The sequence below is a fragment of the Condylura cristata genome, unplaced genomic scaffold, assembly GCF_000260355.1.
Source record: "Condylura cristata isolate star-nosed mole 26May11 unplaced genomic scaffold, ConCri1.0 scaffold00004, whole genome shotgun sequence".
Classification (NCBI taxonomy): domain Eukaryota; kingdom Metazoa; phylum Chordata; class Mammalia; order Eulipotyphla; family Talpidae; genus Condylura; species Condylura cristata.
This window is the reverse complement of record NW_004567105.1, coordinates 8,294,948-8,313,172: the sequence shown is the minus strand read 5'-3', so window position 1 is coordinate 8,313,172 and position 18,225 is coordinate 8,294,948. Positions and strand designations below refer to the sequence as shown.

Genomic DNA, 18,225 nt, shown 5'->3' with positions numbered 1-18,225 from the left:
AGGAAAAAGTGAAAAGGAATAGCTCAAATGATGGATTTTCTGAAAGCAGGCATATCTACTACTGAGGGGTTATGAAAACGCTCTACCCTTCTTGCTTCACACCTCCTTTCCCTCCATAAATAGCCATTTTTGAAAATAATTAAATATATACTACCCAGCATCTAGTTCTTGGAGGAGCTGACAGAAAATATTAATTGCTTTCACGCTTGGCTGAGTTGCTTTATTTTCCAGTCAGACATTGAGTTCACTGTCTCCTTTCAGCCATCTTGAATGAGTGTTTCTCTGTTCTGGTAGCAGCTGCCACTTAGTGCATTTCTTCTGGTCATCTCCTTTTTCTCACAACTACTGTGTGAAGACTAGTAACCCTCAGTCAAGAGAAGTAACAACTGGAATGGGAAAGCATTTTGGCTTTTTAGCCAGCTGGTTAAAGGGAAACAAAAAAGTGGGCGCGTCTGAGCTTTCGTCAAAGGACACTGATAAAGTAGTAGAAGTTATTTAGAAATAAGTAGCTTCATCTATTAAAAACTAGTATGACTATAATGTAGTGACTTTGGCTAGTCCTTTTAAATTTTCCTCCTTTCCCCAAAAGGTCAGAATTTACAGCTAACTGTGTTCACAAACTTCAAAAGCATTGTTACCTATTTGCAAATGAAATTGTCCATACTTGGTATAGAATAGACATGTTCTTCGAGGGCCTTCCATGAAAGAATTTAGTCAAAGAGAACATACTCATAGGGCAATCCTTACAGGTGAGAGGATAGCAAATTCTGAATGAATATATAAGATTTGTGCTTGGCTACCTTCAAAAAGATCTGATGCAGCTAATGAAACAGTTGCTAATGAAACAGTTGCATAAGAACTCATATTAGTAAGTTAGAGTAATAACCCAGTTAAGTTAAATAATTTCATTTTTACCAGTGATATGCTATTCATCTAGCTCACATATCCTGGATGAGTAAGAATTCCAAGCTAGGAAAGTGGGAGATGTGCCAAAGAATTACCAAAATAATGCAGTATAATTCTGGCACTTGAATTTCTGAGAGGGGTATCATTTCTTAAGGAATACCTGTGACGAGAACAGAAAACAACACTAGATCCTTATTTTAATCTGAGATAATCCACGTATTCAAGAACTGCCAACAAATAAATTACAAAAACAGCTAGTCTCAAAAACCCAAACTTCTATGCTTCATAGAAGATGTGAACTTACCCAGAGACACCCAGCAGATGCCCGGCTCAGTCAGAAGGTGTTTGAAGTTTTAGCAGAGCCAAGTGTATATTGGGTTGACTTTAGTGGCTGTCATTAAAGTTAAAGCAAAAGGCAACCTTGAGCATAGTCCTAAACAGTTTTTTGCATGCTATGTGATGGGTTTTTTACATTGTCTGCCTTTTCGTGCTTTCTAACCTTGGCTCTCACTAATAACAGGGACAGAACTATATGAGATCAGCAGTGGGCATTCCAAAGCAGGAATGCAAAGAATGAAACCATTCTTTATGTGTCTTATATGTTTGTCTTAAATGTCTTCTTTTCACTGTTGTGTTTTTGATTTTATGGGGTTTTTTGTTTAAGTAAAGGACATTCCATAAAGCCAAAGTAGACTAAAGTCAGTATAAAAATAAGCAGCTACACTGTTCAAGGCACTGTGCTAGGAGCTGAGGGAAAGTGAGGTTAAGGAGACAGTTTCTACCTTTGGTGGAGGAAATGGCTGCAAGCTATTTTAGAATTCAAAGTGGAAAGAAAGGATGACACAGTAAGGTCTATGTTGAACGGAAAGCCCCAGGCAAAGGAGCAGTCCATTCTGTCTTGATAAGTCTGGGCCTGTTTCACAGGGAAGATAACGCTTGTGCTGGTTTATGAAGTTTAAGATAAGATATTTAATATGGAGAACTGACCATTTCAAATGGAGGAATTTATTGGTATTCTCACATGCATCTTAATTCCAAGGAGCTCAAGTTTTGCTTTATCATTACTACAAAGTTGTCAGATTTACCATGGGGAAAAGCAAGGCCCAAAGAATTGCTGAGATCATTTCCAAGTTAATGAATGATAATCCATTTCCTTTTAAACAGTTTATAAAACTTTCACATACATGCTTTCTAGTTGCATAATAGAGACTGAGGACTTCATTTTCCAAAATGCAGACCTTTGCTCTGTCTCTGTGCTCCTGTGTCTGTCAGAGTCAATGTTTGCCAGGATACTTCCTAATCATCCTCTTCAGCATTGTGCTACTGGTCAGTTCCCTCAAATGTCATTCTAAGGAGGTTCTGCATCCTATTCTGTTGTGCTCAGACTATACTATAGCCTTGTCTGGATAACTTTCCTTCTCAAAGATCATTTTCTCCTGGGCCTGAATTAAAGGCGTGTGAGTGAAGGATAGGGTTGGAGGTGATGTGGCCAAAGAATGGACACTAGACACTCCTTTTTTCCATCCATAGGAGAGCAGATGTGAAGGACCTGCACCAGGATGGTGGTTAGCAACAGTGGCCCGTGCCATGGCACTTACCAAAGTGATGACTAAGGTTGGTCATGCCAAGTACTGTTCTGACCTGGTGTAGGGTACAGGTGTTACTCAAGACCAAAACTATAAAACCACCAATGCAAAAATTAAAAGTTCTATTTTGCCTCCATGCTGGACATGGCTACTGCTTCAAGAAACTCACTGCCCTTAGCAGACACTGGAGAGATCAGTACTCATTACCTTCCCTGTGACTACCAGCTGACTTAGTAATATTCCAGGCTTTATTTTTTTAGTATAAGGATTGCATTTGTGCAGATGTAAGTAAGGGGAGGCCTTCAAAGTTTGTGATTACCCTGAGCCCTGTAAATCTCACCACGTCTAGCTAGTACAGTGCCTGGTACCCTGTGCTTTCCCCAGTGTGATGATGAAATGATGAACACAGCTGGTCTCCAAATTTGAAGGTCAGTTTTTTATTCTAAATTAGCCTACATGGTTTATGACTTTAAAGTATACTTTTGTCAGTTTCATTTCTTGGTAAGATATAAAATTCAGGGCTAGAAAGGAATTCCATGAAGTACTTTAGCCCATCAGGATATATTATTCCCTTAATAGAGAATGGTTATTTTAATTATCAAACATTAACTCTTGAAGCACGATACAGAAAGCTTCATTTGACACAATTGTGAGAGCACAGGTGGAAAGGTCCTGTGAATTTACCTGAATCAAATTTACCTGCCTCTCCACCTCCTCTTCCTTTCTCTGAATTAGAAACAAAATAAGCCCCTGCAATTTAAGTGGGAGATTAGAATGGGAGTCATGCCTGGTTAAGCAAGTCCACTGTGGTTAATACACTTGCACAGAAAAAGAGGGGCGAAACTTTGGTCGGCTTATGCTTAAACGAAGGAAAATAACATTTCTAGTTTTGTTTTGACTTCTCTAATCTTTAGTGCCTTAATTGGAAGCAGGACTGATAAATCTTCTACCCCATCACTATTTAACAAAATAGAATATATCAGCAAAAAGACAATCTATCAAAATCCATCTTCCTTATTATAATTTTTTCCCATCTCTTTTCTTACCTAAATATTTCCAGCTAATGTGTACCATTTGGGACATGCCTTTCTGAATGAATGCAGACAGTGATTATGGGAATAGCTACCTATAATCCAAAGCCTATTTTAAACATCCTAAAGCTGAGATAGATGATTCATGACTGAGAACTATTAAATTTGTAAATTTCTTATAAGCAAGTTAGTTTACCCTGTTTACAAAAATAACTAATTTTACCACCTTTTTGACAAGCTAGTCAAGGAAATGTTTTTAGGTACATTCCAGGAATGTGATCCAGTTTTAAAGCATTGTGAGATCTATTGTAGTGTCAAATAGTATAAAGAAACTGTGTTGTCCAGTATGGTTACCACTGGCCCTATGTGACTACTGAGCACTGAAATGTGGTTAAATATTAATTATTCATTGACTTTTTCAAAGACAGTATAAAAATGTAAAATTCAGTAACTGTTTAATATGGCTTTTTTAATATGGCTTTATGTTAAAATCTCATACATTACAAAGTATTCATTTTTAACCTGTCTTTCCTGACCTTTTTTCTGTGTGACTATTGGAGCATTTAAGATTACATATAGGGCTTGCATTTGTGGCTATATTGCATTTCTGGTAGAGCTACTATACCATTGAAATAGAGCACTTGCTTAGAAGTTCAATTAAAGAATCAAGGATCCAATTAAATTAATACATCCTTAAAGTGGCAGGAGAGGAATTATTTGAGAAACTTGATTTTGTGTATCTTTAGGTTACAGAAGCCACTGCTACTGGCTAGACATCCGTAAGTAGGGTGCCCTTCTGCTTCTGTGTGGTGCCTGTTGGGAGCCATTGACCTTTGAGTAGGCGTGCTACATGGAGCTCTTGGTTAGTTACATACTAGATGCAGTGGCTTCTGTCTAGAAGAGAAATATCAAATAATATCACCTTTTAGTTCCTCCTAACTTTTAAGTCTTTAGATGCGAAGAGCATGTAATAATTTGTGTTTCTATTACTTTATTCAGCAGTATCAGTTGGCTCATGCAAGTTTGGGAAAAGGATAGAAAAGTTCTATAGAGAAATTATCAAGAAATAAAAACACCTTTGTTTAAAGATAAAACTAAAATTTGTCCTTCTAGCACTATCCCTTAACCTCTTTATATTTTCTTAACCATGCTGTTGGAGTTGGGTAGCAAATCTTTAAAAATCTTGCATGATATCTTCTAATAGAAATGAGAACAATAATAAAAGACTAATATTTACATAGTGCTTTAAAGTTTAAACAGTACTTCCATATATGTAATCACCATTGATCATTAAAACCGTCCTAGGAATTTTAGAACAAGATATTTTGAGTAAATGGGAGCAAAGATTGACTAACTCAAAATCAGACACCTGGTTAATTACATCCTGGATTCAGTTCTCAGTCTTCCATTGCCATCAGCTCTTAAAAAATGTGTCAGTATTATTTTTAATGTGATGTTCTAAACTTTAAGCACACGTAGTAAGCATATTTGGCTGAGAAAACAATATAGGTTTTGAGGACGTATTGCATTTTCAACCCATAAATGAACTCTCAAGTGTCTAACAACAACAAAACCTTTGAAGAAACCAGTAAAAATTCTGATTTTTATTTTGAAAAACTATTATAGGTCATCTAACAAATCATATTTTAATGTGATCACATTAAACCTAGTTTTAAAAAATGACTTCCCTATGGGGTTGCATGCAACTTCCTACTACCTCCTCAAAGATCAAAGACATGGTATGGATGAGACGTCATATCCTGGTACTTGGGAATGATATTTTTATGCTACCTATTCTGCCTTCCCAGTTGTACCCAACCCCAAAACATGATGGTAAGGGATGAGGAAAGGTTCTCACAGTCACTTCTGAAAGATACAACCTGAAGACCTCGATTTTGCTATGGAAAAACCACCATACCCTTTCTCTCTATTGAGCTAATGGCTTAGTGAAAGGTCACCAGACCGATCAATGCTAGGAAGCCACCAGATGAGAGATACAAGAAAAGATGAAGGGTTAGGGCCAGTGCCCAAGGGCACTGTTCATAGTATGTAAATCAACAGGTCAGCCAGTGACAAAGGTTGTATTATTTTGTGAGAGAAAGGGTTAAAGACACTTACAAAAATACAAGAAAAACATTGCAGCTTAGTGGATTATGGACTGTATCTTGAATTAAGATGTACTCTCAGACCTGATTACAGCAGAGTATGGAGCTTTTTTCTTGGGGCTATCACAAAATCCATTCTAGCAGGCATCTTGGAAAAGCTCTGCATAATTAAAATGCTTTCTTTATACACTAGCTTACAGACATCTGTCCTTCAAAAGTGAAAAGGAATTAAATATGAAATGGCAACTTAAAATGTGAGGGTTCCTTTTTCTAAGCTAGCCTTACATTAATAAAGCAAGAATCCCTGTGCCAAAGAAATGGTTAGCAATTATCCCATCTTGGGTTTTCTTATACATTGTACAGAAGTCAACAAAACAACTATGTGACAGAACCTGCCTAAATAGCAGCCACCCTCATTAAAAACAGAATTAATCAGGGGGTGATTGAAGAAGCAATGCCTCATACCCTCCACCCCCCATCTTTTTTTTTCTAAGCATAGAACAAAATATGTTACATAAAAGGATCAGAACTATTATGCAGTACTCAATTAGAGGGAGGTGAATAGGTCTCTAACATGCTGTTTTATCAAAAGAGCAGACTGGTGTTTGCATGACTGTTGTTTCATTACAGACCCTGTCATTAATTCCATGTGTCAATACTGCCCTGTAGTACACAGAGCAGACAAGAAAGAAGAGCCCTTGAAAACAAGGGAATGATTTTTGAGTCGTTATCAAGCTAAGTGGCAAGCGGGAAGCTGAAACTCGTATAGGTAAATTCGAAGGGACTCTTGGGAGATCTGCAAGTGGGAAACAAGAATGCATTTTACCAACTGCTTAATTATGTCCTGTTTTTCAACAAGTGCACTTGAATTGAATGCTTTGTTTGTACTGCACAAAAACATGTGCCGTGGGCAAGAGTATTCTCTTGCTTCCAGGTCAAGTAAGGTGTTTTATACACATACAAATCTGGCCTATTCTGTAATGTGTGATTGGCTTAGTGACTGAGCCCCAATATTACACTGTCATTTCTGGGGTAATGAGTTACATAGGAAACAGAAGCGCTAAAAAACAAAACAACAACAGCAACAAAAAACCACCTCTAAGGTTCTGTGAAGTTATATAAGCCCGGGCATTCTAGTGTGTCATACTTGCAGGGAAATTGTGGCTCAGGAAAATATCCAACGATTTATTCTGGAAAACACCAGACCAGAAAACTTTATGGTTTATGTCCCATAATCTCCCACCCCTAAATCTTAAAAGTATTTTTTGGTTTCCATTAGCAGTCCCAATGGCTAGGCTGGGGCAAACTAGGGTTTCTTTTCTTGGACGTGCTTTATCTGTGTCCTTGTGCCTGGCCAAGCCCTTATAGATTATGATTCCTTATCGTTTAGTAAGATCAAATTTCTAAATGATGTTTCGTTCCAGTTGAACATTCTTGGAGGCTTATCTCTTCCCTGGCCAGATGCCTGATCAGATGAGAAGCCCGCCATGATACTGTCACAGTGCCTAGAATGGGCTCTTTATCCAGTAGACATCACTGTACTTTTTGATGATAACGAGGGCAGTCTTAACTTGTGTTAAGGCCTGTGTATAGCATTGAAGGTAAGTATGAAGGAGTTGTTGCTATGTGAATATCTTAACCCTAATGCACATTTCAATATCTAGTACCTCCGTTTACCATGATGTACATAGAGTTGACACCTAGCCAGTCCTTTTTAGCTGGGACCTTCATAATATAGGATCAGTAACTCTTCCTGAAATGGCCTATTTATTAAGGGGCCATGATTGGATTAAGGTCCTTCCTGGTAACTTTTGCCATTGCTTTGATTTACTTTTGTAGTCATTCAAGTCATCTGTGGTAGTTTTGCAGAGAGGATTTGTGGTCTTGCTATATGTCAGTAACATTTAGCTCCAGTAACAATTAGGTAGGATGCTGTAGTGGACTCCTAGATGTACATTATCTTGACTAGAAACGAAGACTTAGGGTTTAGTGCCTTGAAAACCCAGTAGCAATTAAAATATATCAAAATTGTTCAGTAGGCTAACATTTCGACTCTTAAAATCTTGGGGATCATCTTGTCCAACCCCTTCATTTTATAGACGGGAAGACTGAAGCTCAGAGAAGGCAATGACTTGCCCACAGACATCTTTCCAGTTAGTGGCAGACTGAGAATATAGACATCCTGATGCCCTGTGTATAAGTAACAGCAGTCTGTTCCAATTAGTGGTTGAGAATTCCAGGCTGTGCCTGACATGTGCTAGTCTGTCAGAATGCCTCATGACATTTGTCAGGGAAATAGTTAAAGTTATGCAAATGATTCCCAATAAATCGTTCTCTACCATTCTCCACTTAATGCTGTGATCCATGCACTATATTCTCTCAGTAAACATGCCTGAGCACCTACTGTGTGTGCCCCATTCTGTATTAGGTCCTTCAGATTCCAGCCAGGAAGACATGGACTCTGCCCTCAAGTTGTTCCTATTCTAGTAGAGAACAAGAAGTCCCTAAAAGCATGATGTAGAATTTGTTAGAATGCTGATATTTTTCCTAACTAAATCTTGATGAAAGTCAATCTTGACCCAAAGATCTCACTTTTCTCTTGATTGTGGTTTATTAAGAATCCTATAAAAGATAGGATTTATAAAGCATGCCTTTTATGAAAGTGCAAGATATAAATGGCAATGAAATTTAGGTCAATAACACTAATTGAGGATCTGCTACCTGCAAGGCACTGTGCTAGACATACAGGAATATGAAAATTGAATAAAGCATAAAACATACATTTTCTTTCGAGTATGTCAGAACAATATTGTCTCATAGTTTTTAAACTTTGTAATGAGATTTTTAATAAATATTCAAGATATGGAGCCCTCTCTACTCAAATCCAGACTTCACAGCCTAGGATTCTTAAATCTCTATTCAAATCCTCTTTTGTACCCAGATCTGTTTTGAGCTTTCCTTTTCCTTTACCTCAGCCGAGCCAGCCTGCTTGCCCATCCCTGTGTAACTAACTCTCGCTTCTGCGCCTTTGCTTGACTAATGCTTCTGGGTTCTCTATGAATCTGTGTCCATCACTGCCATGCCAGCCTCCCCCCCCGAGTCCACCTCCGCAGGAGCCTCCTCCCGTCCCTGCCACATGCACACTGCCTGGCTGGGGACCATCCTGTGGTTCCTATTAAAGCTGCTCATTCTGTGTCTGCATCTTGCTGATCTAGATACAACAACCTTCTGAAGTCAGTCCAGTGTTACAGGCTTTTTAGGAATGAGACTGTCAGATTTCATTTTGGTATTTGTGGACTGTTAAATGATAGCAAGGGCAAAGGTCAGAAATAAGGTGAGGATTTGGGAAGCAGGGGGTCCATAAGAGAAGACAGTCACAGATCTGTAAGTGACCCTCTCTCATCCACTCCCAAACAGGACAAGGACTCTCCACTTGAAAGACAGTGCAAGTAGAATAAGTGTGTGTCAAACTGTCAAGCTAAGAAAAGAGGGCTCTGCCTGTCAATCATCTCAAGCTTGTTAATCTGCTGTTCTGTAATTCTTTTACTATTGTTTAATGTGTGTGTGTGTTTTATCTTCTGAACTGACTAAAAGCTTCTTGAGGACAGGGACCATGTCTTTGATTTGCTTCTGCATATTCTTCCCTGGTTTACTCCCCAAGAGTCCCTTAGAAGCATGGAGTAACCATCCCTAGCATGTATGATTAGGAAGTGCATCTTAGGGGTTCCAGTTACATTCCAACCACTGCACTATGCACATTATGGGTATAATGAACACCTGACCTTATGTCCACACAGTGAGGTGGGTATTCCTATCCCATTTCTATAAGACAGACTGAAGTTCAGAGAGCCCAAGGTGTCACACTGGTGAGTGGTGGGAACCCGGGGCCTAAAAATCTGTCACTCTGCCATGTAATAAGAGATTTAGGGCTCCCTTACAGTTCACAGGACTCTTGCATCTACTTTATTGCTACCGTTACTCCTTATTGCATCCCTGGGGAGTAGGTCGAGCTAGTAGTCTCATCTCCATTTCACAGATGAGGAAAGAGACCCCGAGTCTCACCCAAGCTCACATAATTCCTAAGTGGAAGAATTAAGTCATCCAATAGATTTATTGTTCTTACTACTCTATCGCACTGCTACTAGGTTCTGGCATGCCTAGAGCCATGTGGAAAGGAAAATTTGTACCTACAGAGGCATTTCTGTGTTGATAGAGGGGTATTACAGATGTATGTTTGGGAAGTGGAAGCTAAAATATCTAAGGAAGTGTATTCTATAGCTAAAATCCCATGCTTTGGCCATAAAACTTATGTAATGTCTTTTAGTGTTTCCACTATAAAAGTACACTGAAGAGTAGAGATGAAACATAGATTTGATTTGAAAATAGTCCTCCTGGGTTTGGAAGAGAAAGGCCAGCTACTCCGTACAAGTTGGTAGCTCGCCCCACTATCATGCGCTGCGCCAGAGAGGCAGTGGGGCTTGGGTGGTCTCCTAGCAGCCCTTTGCTCTCCTGGTAGAATTCCTCGGTCCCCTCTGCCACTTGCCCTTGTACCTGCCTCTCCCTGCCCTCGACCTCTGCCCCACTTGAGTGCACCCTCAGCCACCAGCCTCTTCAGACCTTGGAGCTCTTTTCCCTTAATGTCTCATTCCCAGTGGGTTGTCTCCTCCTTTTACATCAGTTATTAGCAGAGTACCACAAAACCCTTCAGTACAACCGTTAGAAGCAGGAAATTCTCACCAAGATGTACAGCACAGAGCCAAGCCAGAGAGCTATTTTAATGGAAACAGACTGTTTCTAGCTTCTCACTAACCCCCTGTACCTGGTTGTCGTGCAAGGACAAGCGCTTCGTGTCCGAGAGATCTCAGCTCTCCCCCACCCAGCTGCTCTCTCTCCTGCATTCTCCCTCCAGCGAATGGTGTCACCGTCCACGGGTCATAGGCGGGAGCCACGGGCCACTCTGTTCCTGACTCACCCCCAGAACTCCAGCTTTGCCTCTTCTCCGATATATCCACTGTTACCAGCTCTCTTTCCCTTCCAACGCGTCTCCCATACTGCTGCCACAGTTCTCCCTATGAAACAGACCCCCCTGAAACTTCATGGAGTAAAACCCAAGCACCCAGCTTGGCACTTTAGATACTTGGCTATTAGATCCCAAACTGCCTTGTAGCATTACTTCCTGCCCCTTTTTCATGACCCTCACCATCTTCCCCCATCACAGCTTATTGAGCGCAGACAGAAAATTGACAACCCAAAAGTATCAAATCGCCAAGTACACAGGACCACACCGAGCCCTCTCTGCAGTCCCCTCTTGAAGCACCCTGGCCCACTTCACCTGGCGTGGGACACAGCGCCGGAAGGTGGGCAGTCTGGTCTCTGCTCGTCTGAGGAGCGACCCGGTTCTTTGCTCATGGTGCTATTACAGCACCACTTACTTCTCCATTGTATTGAATCTTTGCTTCACCTAACCCGCAAGGGCAGCCCAACTCTGCCCAGATATGTGACCTTGGTAAGACGCTCAGTCTCCTTCATTAAATGAGGGGGTTGGACTAAATGATCTCTAAGTCCGTGTCACCCTTAAGTTCTAAGATTCTCACACCATTTCTTGGATCAGTAAACACATTTCCTACTTTATAACACTCTGGAGCCTCAGCTGAGCTGTCGTTACTCAATAGCTGTTTTAGACTCTCGGAATCTTCTTGTGCTAGCCAGGAGCCTGCTTGGCTCCTCTTGGCTTGTCTAGTGACCACTGAACTTTTTAACTCCTCCCCGTCCCCCAGGATGCTTCACTGTGCCTCTAACACCACCGCACTGCCGTGCGGCTGCCCCCCCACCCCCCCAGAAGGAGTCCTTTGTGCTGGCCAGCAAGCAGCAGCACGGGGCAGAGAGGCCACATGATTTCCCTTGTCCCAACCCAAAGTCTTACAGCTGCTCATGTGGATTCTTGTCTTGGCGAGAGACCTGTTTTCAGGGGGTGCTAGCCATTTCCCTGAGAAACTAAGCAGCTCATCTGCTTCTCTGAGGCCACTGTTCAAGTACACTGCTGTCATTAGGGGTGGGAGAAGGACTGGAGTTAGCAACTCGACAGGCACATTTGCCATAATCTCCATGTAATAAATAAGAACCTATGAAAAGATTAAATCTTCCCTAATGCTTTTTGATTGGCTTAATCAATAATTAATCATCTTTAGATGAGGCTGTAACTTGTGGAGTAGATATAATTGGATTAGCTGAAAAGAGGCAGTTGGGGAGCTTTGAAGAGATTAAAATGGCTGTCAATCCCATAATTAAACTGCCACAAACAAAAGCTATAGTGTTTAAAGGAGAAAGAAAGAAAGAAAAGGGAGAAGGTTGGGGCAGGCGCCGATTTGAAATGTATCAGTAAGCACCTGTGGGTCACTAGAGATTGGTGAGGCGAGCTTTAGCCTGCTGAATGAAAGCACATGTAACACACCCCACTTCTAAGCCTGGCCCACTGGGCCAGGTGAAATTTTGGCAGCTTCACCAAAACAAAAGTAATCCACGAGGGGGGGGAACGGAATTATTAAAAACAGAAGAGGCCTGCTCCTTGTCCCGAGCCCATTTAGACCTTGACTTCTCGTACTTTTAATTGGCTTAGCAGGTCGGCCTGAGTGAGTGCAGTCTTTCATCTCCCTCTTTCTTTCCATGCCCCTTTCATCTTTCCTGTTACACACACAGGGCTTGAGAAATACTTTGGTTTTTAAAGACTTTCTTTTTAAAGGATGTGGCTGGGGTGGGGGGAGGGGCATGTGTGTGATGCTGGTGAATACGGTTTTTTTTCTCTCTTTTCTCTTTTTCCAGAGAGGAGTTGCTTAAACCAATGGGACTAAAACCTGATGGGACAATAACGCCTTTGGAGGAAGCACTCAGTCAGTACTCAGTCATCGAAGAGACCAGCTCCGACACGGACTGAAAGCATCACCTGCTCAACTCTCAATATTGCTTTTATCAGCATCTTTTCTCTGTAGCTCCAGGGGAATCTTTTCTCTAAAACATTTATGCCCTTGCTTTGGCTAGAAACACATTAACTGGTTTACTCATTGAGAATCCAGCATATTTAAGAGGTGATCCTGTGTTTTTGCAATACCGAGGCATTCACACCGAGCTGCGGTTAGCCGGCCAGGGGCTAGACACAGGAAGGAGTAATTCCATCTCGTTGGGGTGGGACTGAAGGGCCTCACGCTGCAGAGCAGCCCTGGTTGAAGCTGGCAGTTGTTTGCCAAGATCCTTAGCAGCAGATTAGCAGTGTCTTCCTCTCACTTTTGTGAGCTGCCCTTTCTGAATCTCTTCAGCAGGCAGGAAGGCACAGGAGAAGCGAAATGAATTCCTACGTAAGGGCCGAGCAAGTTAGACCAGCATTTTTAAATCAGGACTGACTAATGGAAGCCAAGCAGCTGCTCCATAAACCTAGCCCCATTCTTCATTTCGATTTTGTAAAAATATGCAGGAGTGCACATACAAACACACACACAGCCCAGACCTGCAAGCTCGTTCACTCAGAGTTTGCATGTCGCTTATGTAGAACTTCAGAATACATATCTCCTATCGAGTCATGAACGATGGTTTAGTTCTGAGGCAGCTATACATGCCTATTTATTCCCTCAATACCTGAACACTAGAACCATAGAACTGAACCCCCTCTGTACCGTTGCACAGGGAGCGTGCATTCTGAGGTCTGCGCTTGGGTGCCAGAGAGCACAGGGCCTGCAGCTCAGCAGAGTGCAGGGCGCTTCCGGTGCTGGGAGCGCGGCAGTCTGCTGCGGTGCGGAGTCCGCAGCGCCCGTCTGTGCATACAGGTCATTCCCACGTCACAAATTGGGGGTGGTGTGTGTGCTTGTATGTGTGCTCTGCCTTTGTACCACATGTGATCAGTTTAATGGTAACTTTTATTTATTTAAAAAAGAAACACATGGTTACTATTAAACTGATTAATAAGGCTGTTCATTTTTATTTTTAGAATTGGTCATAAGTAGAAAATGAACCATACATAGACCTTGGGCCTAGCTAATCAGTGGCCACAGTTGAAAAGGGGTTGGTTTCCTTTTATGTGTGTATGTGTGTGCACATACAGATGGACACGTGTGTGTAAGTACACACATATATACACATAAGATTATGTGCTTAACCACTGCCTTTTAAAACTTTAAATAAAACATTGGGGTTGATTCAATTTAGCCATCTGTGTGTGTTTTTTTATAGATACATTTGTTAAACCAAACTCTGTCAGTTTATGCTATTTTAAAAGTGCTTTACATCCGTCTCACTTATCCTACGAGCCTTTTTAGGAGAGGGAAAGTACACGGGGTATCAGTGGAAAGATCCTTTATCCAGAAGCCACTTCTCTGGCAAAACAACAAATCAGGAATTGAGCTTTAAAAGGCCTTTTAGCTGCCAAGAGATGTCACATAATTTTTGTAAGTTGTAGGAAAGATCCTCAAGAATATCACTTTTTGCCTTTTTACTAAAATTTGCATACATTTCTAACACATTTAGGTATCTAGTTTTCAAGCCCACAAGAGAAATGATGAAAGAGGAGGGTAGGGTGGAAGCAGAGCAGCAAAAAACTGAAAACTAAATAGGAAGATGGGAAAATCAAGACAATTTGAGGCACATCTAGGGCGATGTTTCCAAAAAGACCCTGACCCGGTACAACACAAATGGCCACAGACTCAGTTCTCACAGTGATGTTCCACTCCTGCATTTATTTTAAAAAATCCAGAATGCTCCCTCAACAGGAAGAATGTAACACATTTTAGGAGTTTCACTAATACTTGGAGGAAAAGTGGGTAACCCATGTTTTAACAACAGTAAATAGAATGAATTTTGGCAATTCATAATTTTAGATTAAGTGAAAAAAGTTTAGAAAAGTATTTTTGTTACTTCATTCTACAAATGCATTTTTAAAGTATTTTTATAGCTTTGGCATGACTGTCTGCTTCCTAAATGGAGACATGTCTACTGAAACCCCATCTCGCCCGCTTGATGCAGTTAGTGTGTGAACCGCCCTATTGTACTAGCTGTGCGCTTCGATTTTCGGTGACTTCTGTTTCATTTTGATTTCCCTGCACTGGACATGAAGTTCTGCTTTTGAAGGAACAATTTGTGGGAGAAGAGGAGAATGGCCTTGTCTTGCACATAGAAAGAGAATGGACATCTGTTGAGTGCTAACTACATGCTAGGTTTTTTATGTGTTACCTCAATCCCATCACATCTCATGAGAGATCATCTCTGGAAAGCATACATGACCCGACACGACACAAATCAGAGTGGGGCTCTAGTGGTCCTGACTCCCAGCACCCCTTCCTCCCCGCCCCCCCCCCCCCAACGTGGCTCACCTAGGCCTGCAGTGTGCCTCCTGGAATCTGGAATGCTGGGAGAATTGTGATTCTCAGGCCATTTTAAGCAATAATTATTTCAGCAGAACAGGTTTAAAGAACTCCTAAGGCAGGGAGGGAACCTGGAGTTAACTGTGAATGGGAAACTTGCTCAGTCACTACTCAGTTTGACAAGGGCCTGGCAGCCTTCATGGCAGAAGCCAGGGCTGCAAGCCCCCCAGGCACCTGCCCAACACTGGCTGGCAGTGGAGGGAAAGCACGCCCAGCCGCCCGCTGTCCACACCCTCTGACCTCTGAAACAGGATATGAGGAGTGTGTGCTAGAATAGGCCACTTGAGCTGCTGCTCTTAGAGCACCAACAGGCCCTGGGCCCTTTCACACACCCAGTGGTCCTGGGAGGTGGGTCAGAGAGGAGGGTGCTACCGCTCCCCACAGAGGCGGCACAGCCCAGGTTCAAGCAGGAGCTCTCCCTGTACTTCAGCAGTCTCGGTCTCCCACACTGATACCACCTATTCTGATTCTCCCCCTTCCCCTCCGTGTAAAAATAATACTTACATTGTGGAAAGTTTGGAAAAATGCAGAAAATAAAAACTTGCCCAAAGCCCACCTCTTTAAGATAGTCACTGTAATGTTTTGGTGTATTTACGTCTTGTGTTTTTCTATGCCTATATAATTTATTTTGCTACAAGACTGGGATCATGCTGTATTACAGATTTGTATCCTGCTTTCTTTAACATACTGTGAGCATTTTCCCATGCCAATAAATATTCTTCAGAAATGAACGGCTCGATGACACTCCCTTATGTGGGTTGGGCGAACACTGCCGAGCCCGCCGGGTTCCCTCCTGACCGGGGCCTCCTGACCCAGCCCCGCTGACCTCGGGAGACAGCCGGGCGAGCAGGGGGCAGCCGCACCCCAGGCATGCACAGTGCCGCGGGGCCCTAGGCGAGGCATTGGAAAGAGTCCCAGCGGCTTGTGAGAGGACGTGTGTGAGCAACACGGAAAGGGGGCGAGGTGTTGACGCCCGTGCAGTCCAGTGACTGGCACTGCCACCCTCCAGACCTCCCACCCCAGAGCTGGGGAGGGTACGCAGGGCCGGTGGGGGTGGTTCTCTCAAAGGAGGCCAGGTCTCTGCTGGGTGCGCGGTGAGCACAGCTGGACAAGGAGGGAGTGATGTTCTGGGCACAGCAGGACACAGCTCTGACGCGCCATGTCGGTCCCACACCAAACGTGCAGAAGCACCGAGCAGCCTTTCTCAGTGGAGTGCGGCTCCGGCAGGCTCCAGCAGCCTGCAGGCCTGCCATGGGGGCGCCCTCTAGTCATTCTTTGAGTTCAGCGAGACCTGGTTGGGGAAAACTGTCCTAAAGAGGAAATCGGTTTCCACGAGGCTTCTGGAACCACGGATTTCCTTCTAATGCAGCACAGAGAAGTGCCTGGGCCAGAGGCTCCGGCTGTAACTGGGTCTCCCAGACCTTTACTTGTTCTGTGTTGAGCGCGACCGTCACAGCTGTACGCCTGCGTTGAGTTCAGTGTGCCCAACGCCGCTAAGCACTGGCCTGAGCTTCCCTAATTCCATCTTCATGCCCTTAATAGCTCCCACCTTACAGGTGAGAAGGCTGAGGCATAAAGATGTTAAGTACTGTAAGGCACACAGCCAGCAAGTCACCAAATTCACACTGAAGCTGCCCAGTGTTCTTGTGAACACCAGGCTCTACTGTTTAGGCTCTGAGGAGAATGCAACAAAGTCTTACGTATTGGGAAGAAAAAAAAATTCAGAGAAGACTAAAGTGGGGAAAACAGAATCGGAAACTAATGTTAACATTTTTCTCACTTGATTCCCTCACCTCTACCACACACGTCACAGAACCCCACTCGGGGGCTAGTCTGAGAGCCCCTCCTAAGCGCCCCCACTCATCACAATTTGTTCAGAAACTACTGACCAGGTTTCCACCATTCAAGGATGCAACGTGACGCGGGCTGTCCCCACTGAGCCAGGCCTGCGTGGCAGGCGGCAGTAGGCTCAGCCGCGTGACAGCTCCATTGTGATGTCTGTGCTGAGTGCGAGCTTCCCGTGAGCAGGAAGATGCTTCCCACCATTAGGAACCGGCTCAGCGCGTGGCCAGGGGCACACGGTGTTTACAGCAGACAAGCAGGGGAGCACGACTAAAGCAAGGAATTCAGGCCAGCTGAGACACAGCCAGAGAGATCACCCGGCTGGCCCACACAGTGGACGGCGAGGGGACCGAGAGCGAGAGAGCAGACAGACGGCTGTCGCTTGCCACACGTGAGTGGTAAGTAGGGCTGGACCAGCTGAGGGGTAGAGAAGGAGACACTTGCCCGCCCGCTTTGCTCAATTATTTTTTTCTAATAATTGAAGAGAACACGATCTTACATTCGATGATGCCATTATTGCCATAATACCAAAACCAGATAAAGGTGGCAGAGGAAAATTAAATTACAGACCAATATCCCTGATGAATAGCAATGCAAAAATCTCCAACAAAATACTAGCAAATCAAATAAAAAATACAACACGATCAAGTCAGGTTTATCACAGAGATGCAAGGATGATTTAAGATGTGTAAGACCAATCAGTGTAATATATTTTATCAACAAAGTTAAAGTATTTGATAAGATTCTGTACCCATTTATGATAAAAACTGAGTGGAAAAGATGAAGACTATCAATACAATGAAGGTGACATATTACAGTACAGTCAATGTCATATTTAATGGTAACACTTAATAGTAAAAGACTGAATGCTTTCCCTAACTTAAGATCAGGCTTCTATATAAAGAATGTGAAGGCATCACTTCAAAAAGTTATACGGTCTACAGCGTCTAAAGCAACACTGTTTACAATTGCCAGGATGCGGAGGTGGCCTAAATGACCTCCCACAGAAGGTTGGGGCAAGAAGATGTATTATACCCACTGGGCGGAATATTATGCAGCCCTGAGGAAAGATGAAACACAGCGAGTGGAGACCAGGAAATTACAAAAAGTGACTAAGTCACACACTGGACATTTAATAATAGACTCTTTGATAAAGTAAAACATGTATAAACACTAGTGAACATTAAAGGCAGGGAGGACTCTGTGCTCTGTGGTTAAGAGGGGGTGGAGGGAGAAAACACAGGTATACAAACACTGGAGGTGGGGAAAGGAAAACATCAAGAAAGAAAAATACATACAAATGAAAGGAACACACACACAGACATAGCTCCTACGTGCACACACGCACACA

The 18,225-nt window shown here is 42.8% G+C and overlaps 1 protein-coding gene across 7 annotated transcripts in view; it reads left to right on the top strand.

The window, feature by feature from the left end:
• RIC8B (RIC8 guanine nucleotide exchange factor B) overlaps positions 1 to 15,750 on the top strand; it is a 93,260-nt gene extending 77,510 nt beyond the window's left edge. For 3 of the 7 annotated variants that reach the window (XM_004675721.2, XM_012720497.1, XM_012720500.1), the window contains one exon: positions 12,448 to 15,750. In XM_004675721.2, coding sequence (XP_004675778.1) covers positions 12,448 to 12,559 — 112 coding nt within the window. In that variant the 3' untranslated portion in view covers positions 12,560 to 15,750. Of the gene's footprint in view, positions 1 to 2,436; positions 2,488 to 6,258; positions 6,398 to 7,052; positions 7,230 to 9,045; positions 9,211 to 12,447 lie in introns of those variants that run through there. The other 4 variants (XR_001145042.1, XR_001145043.1, XM_012720498.1 and 1 more) reach the window with 4 other exon arrangements.
• Positions 15,751 to 18,225: the final 2,475 nt, after the last annotated feature.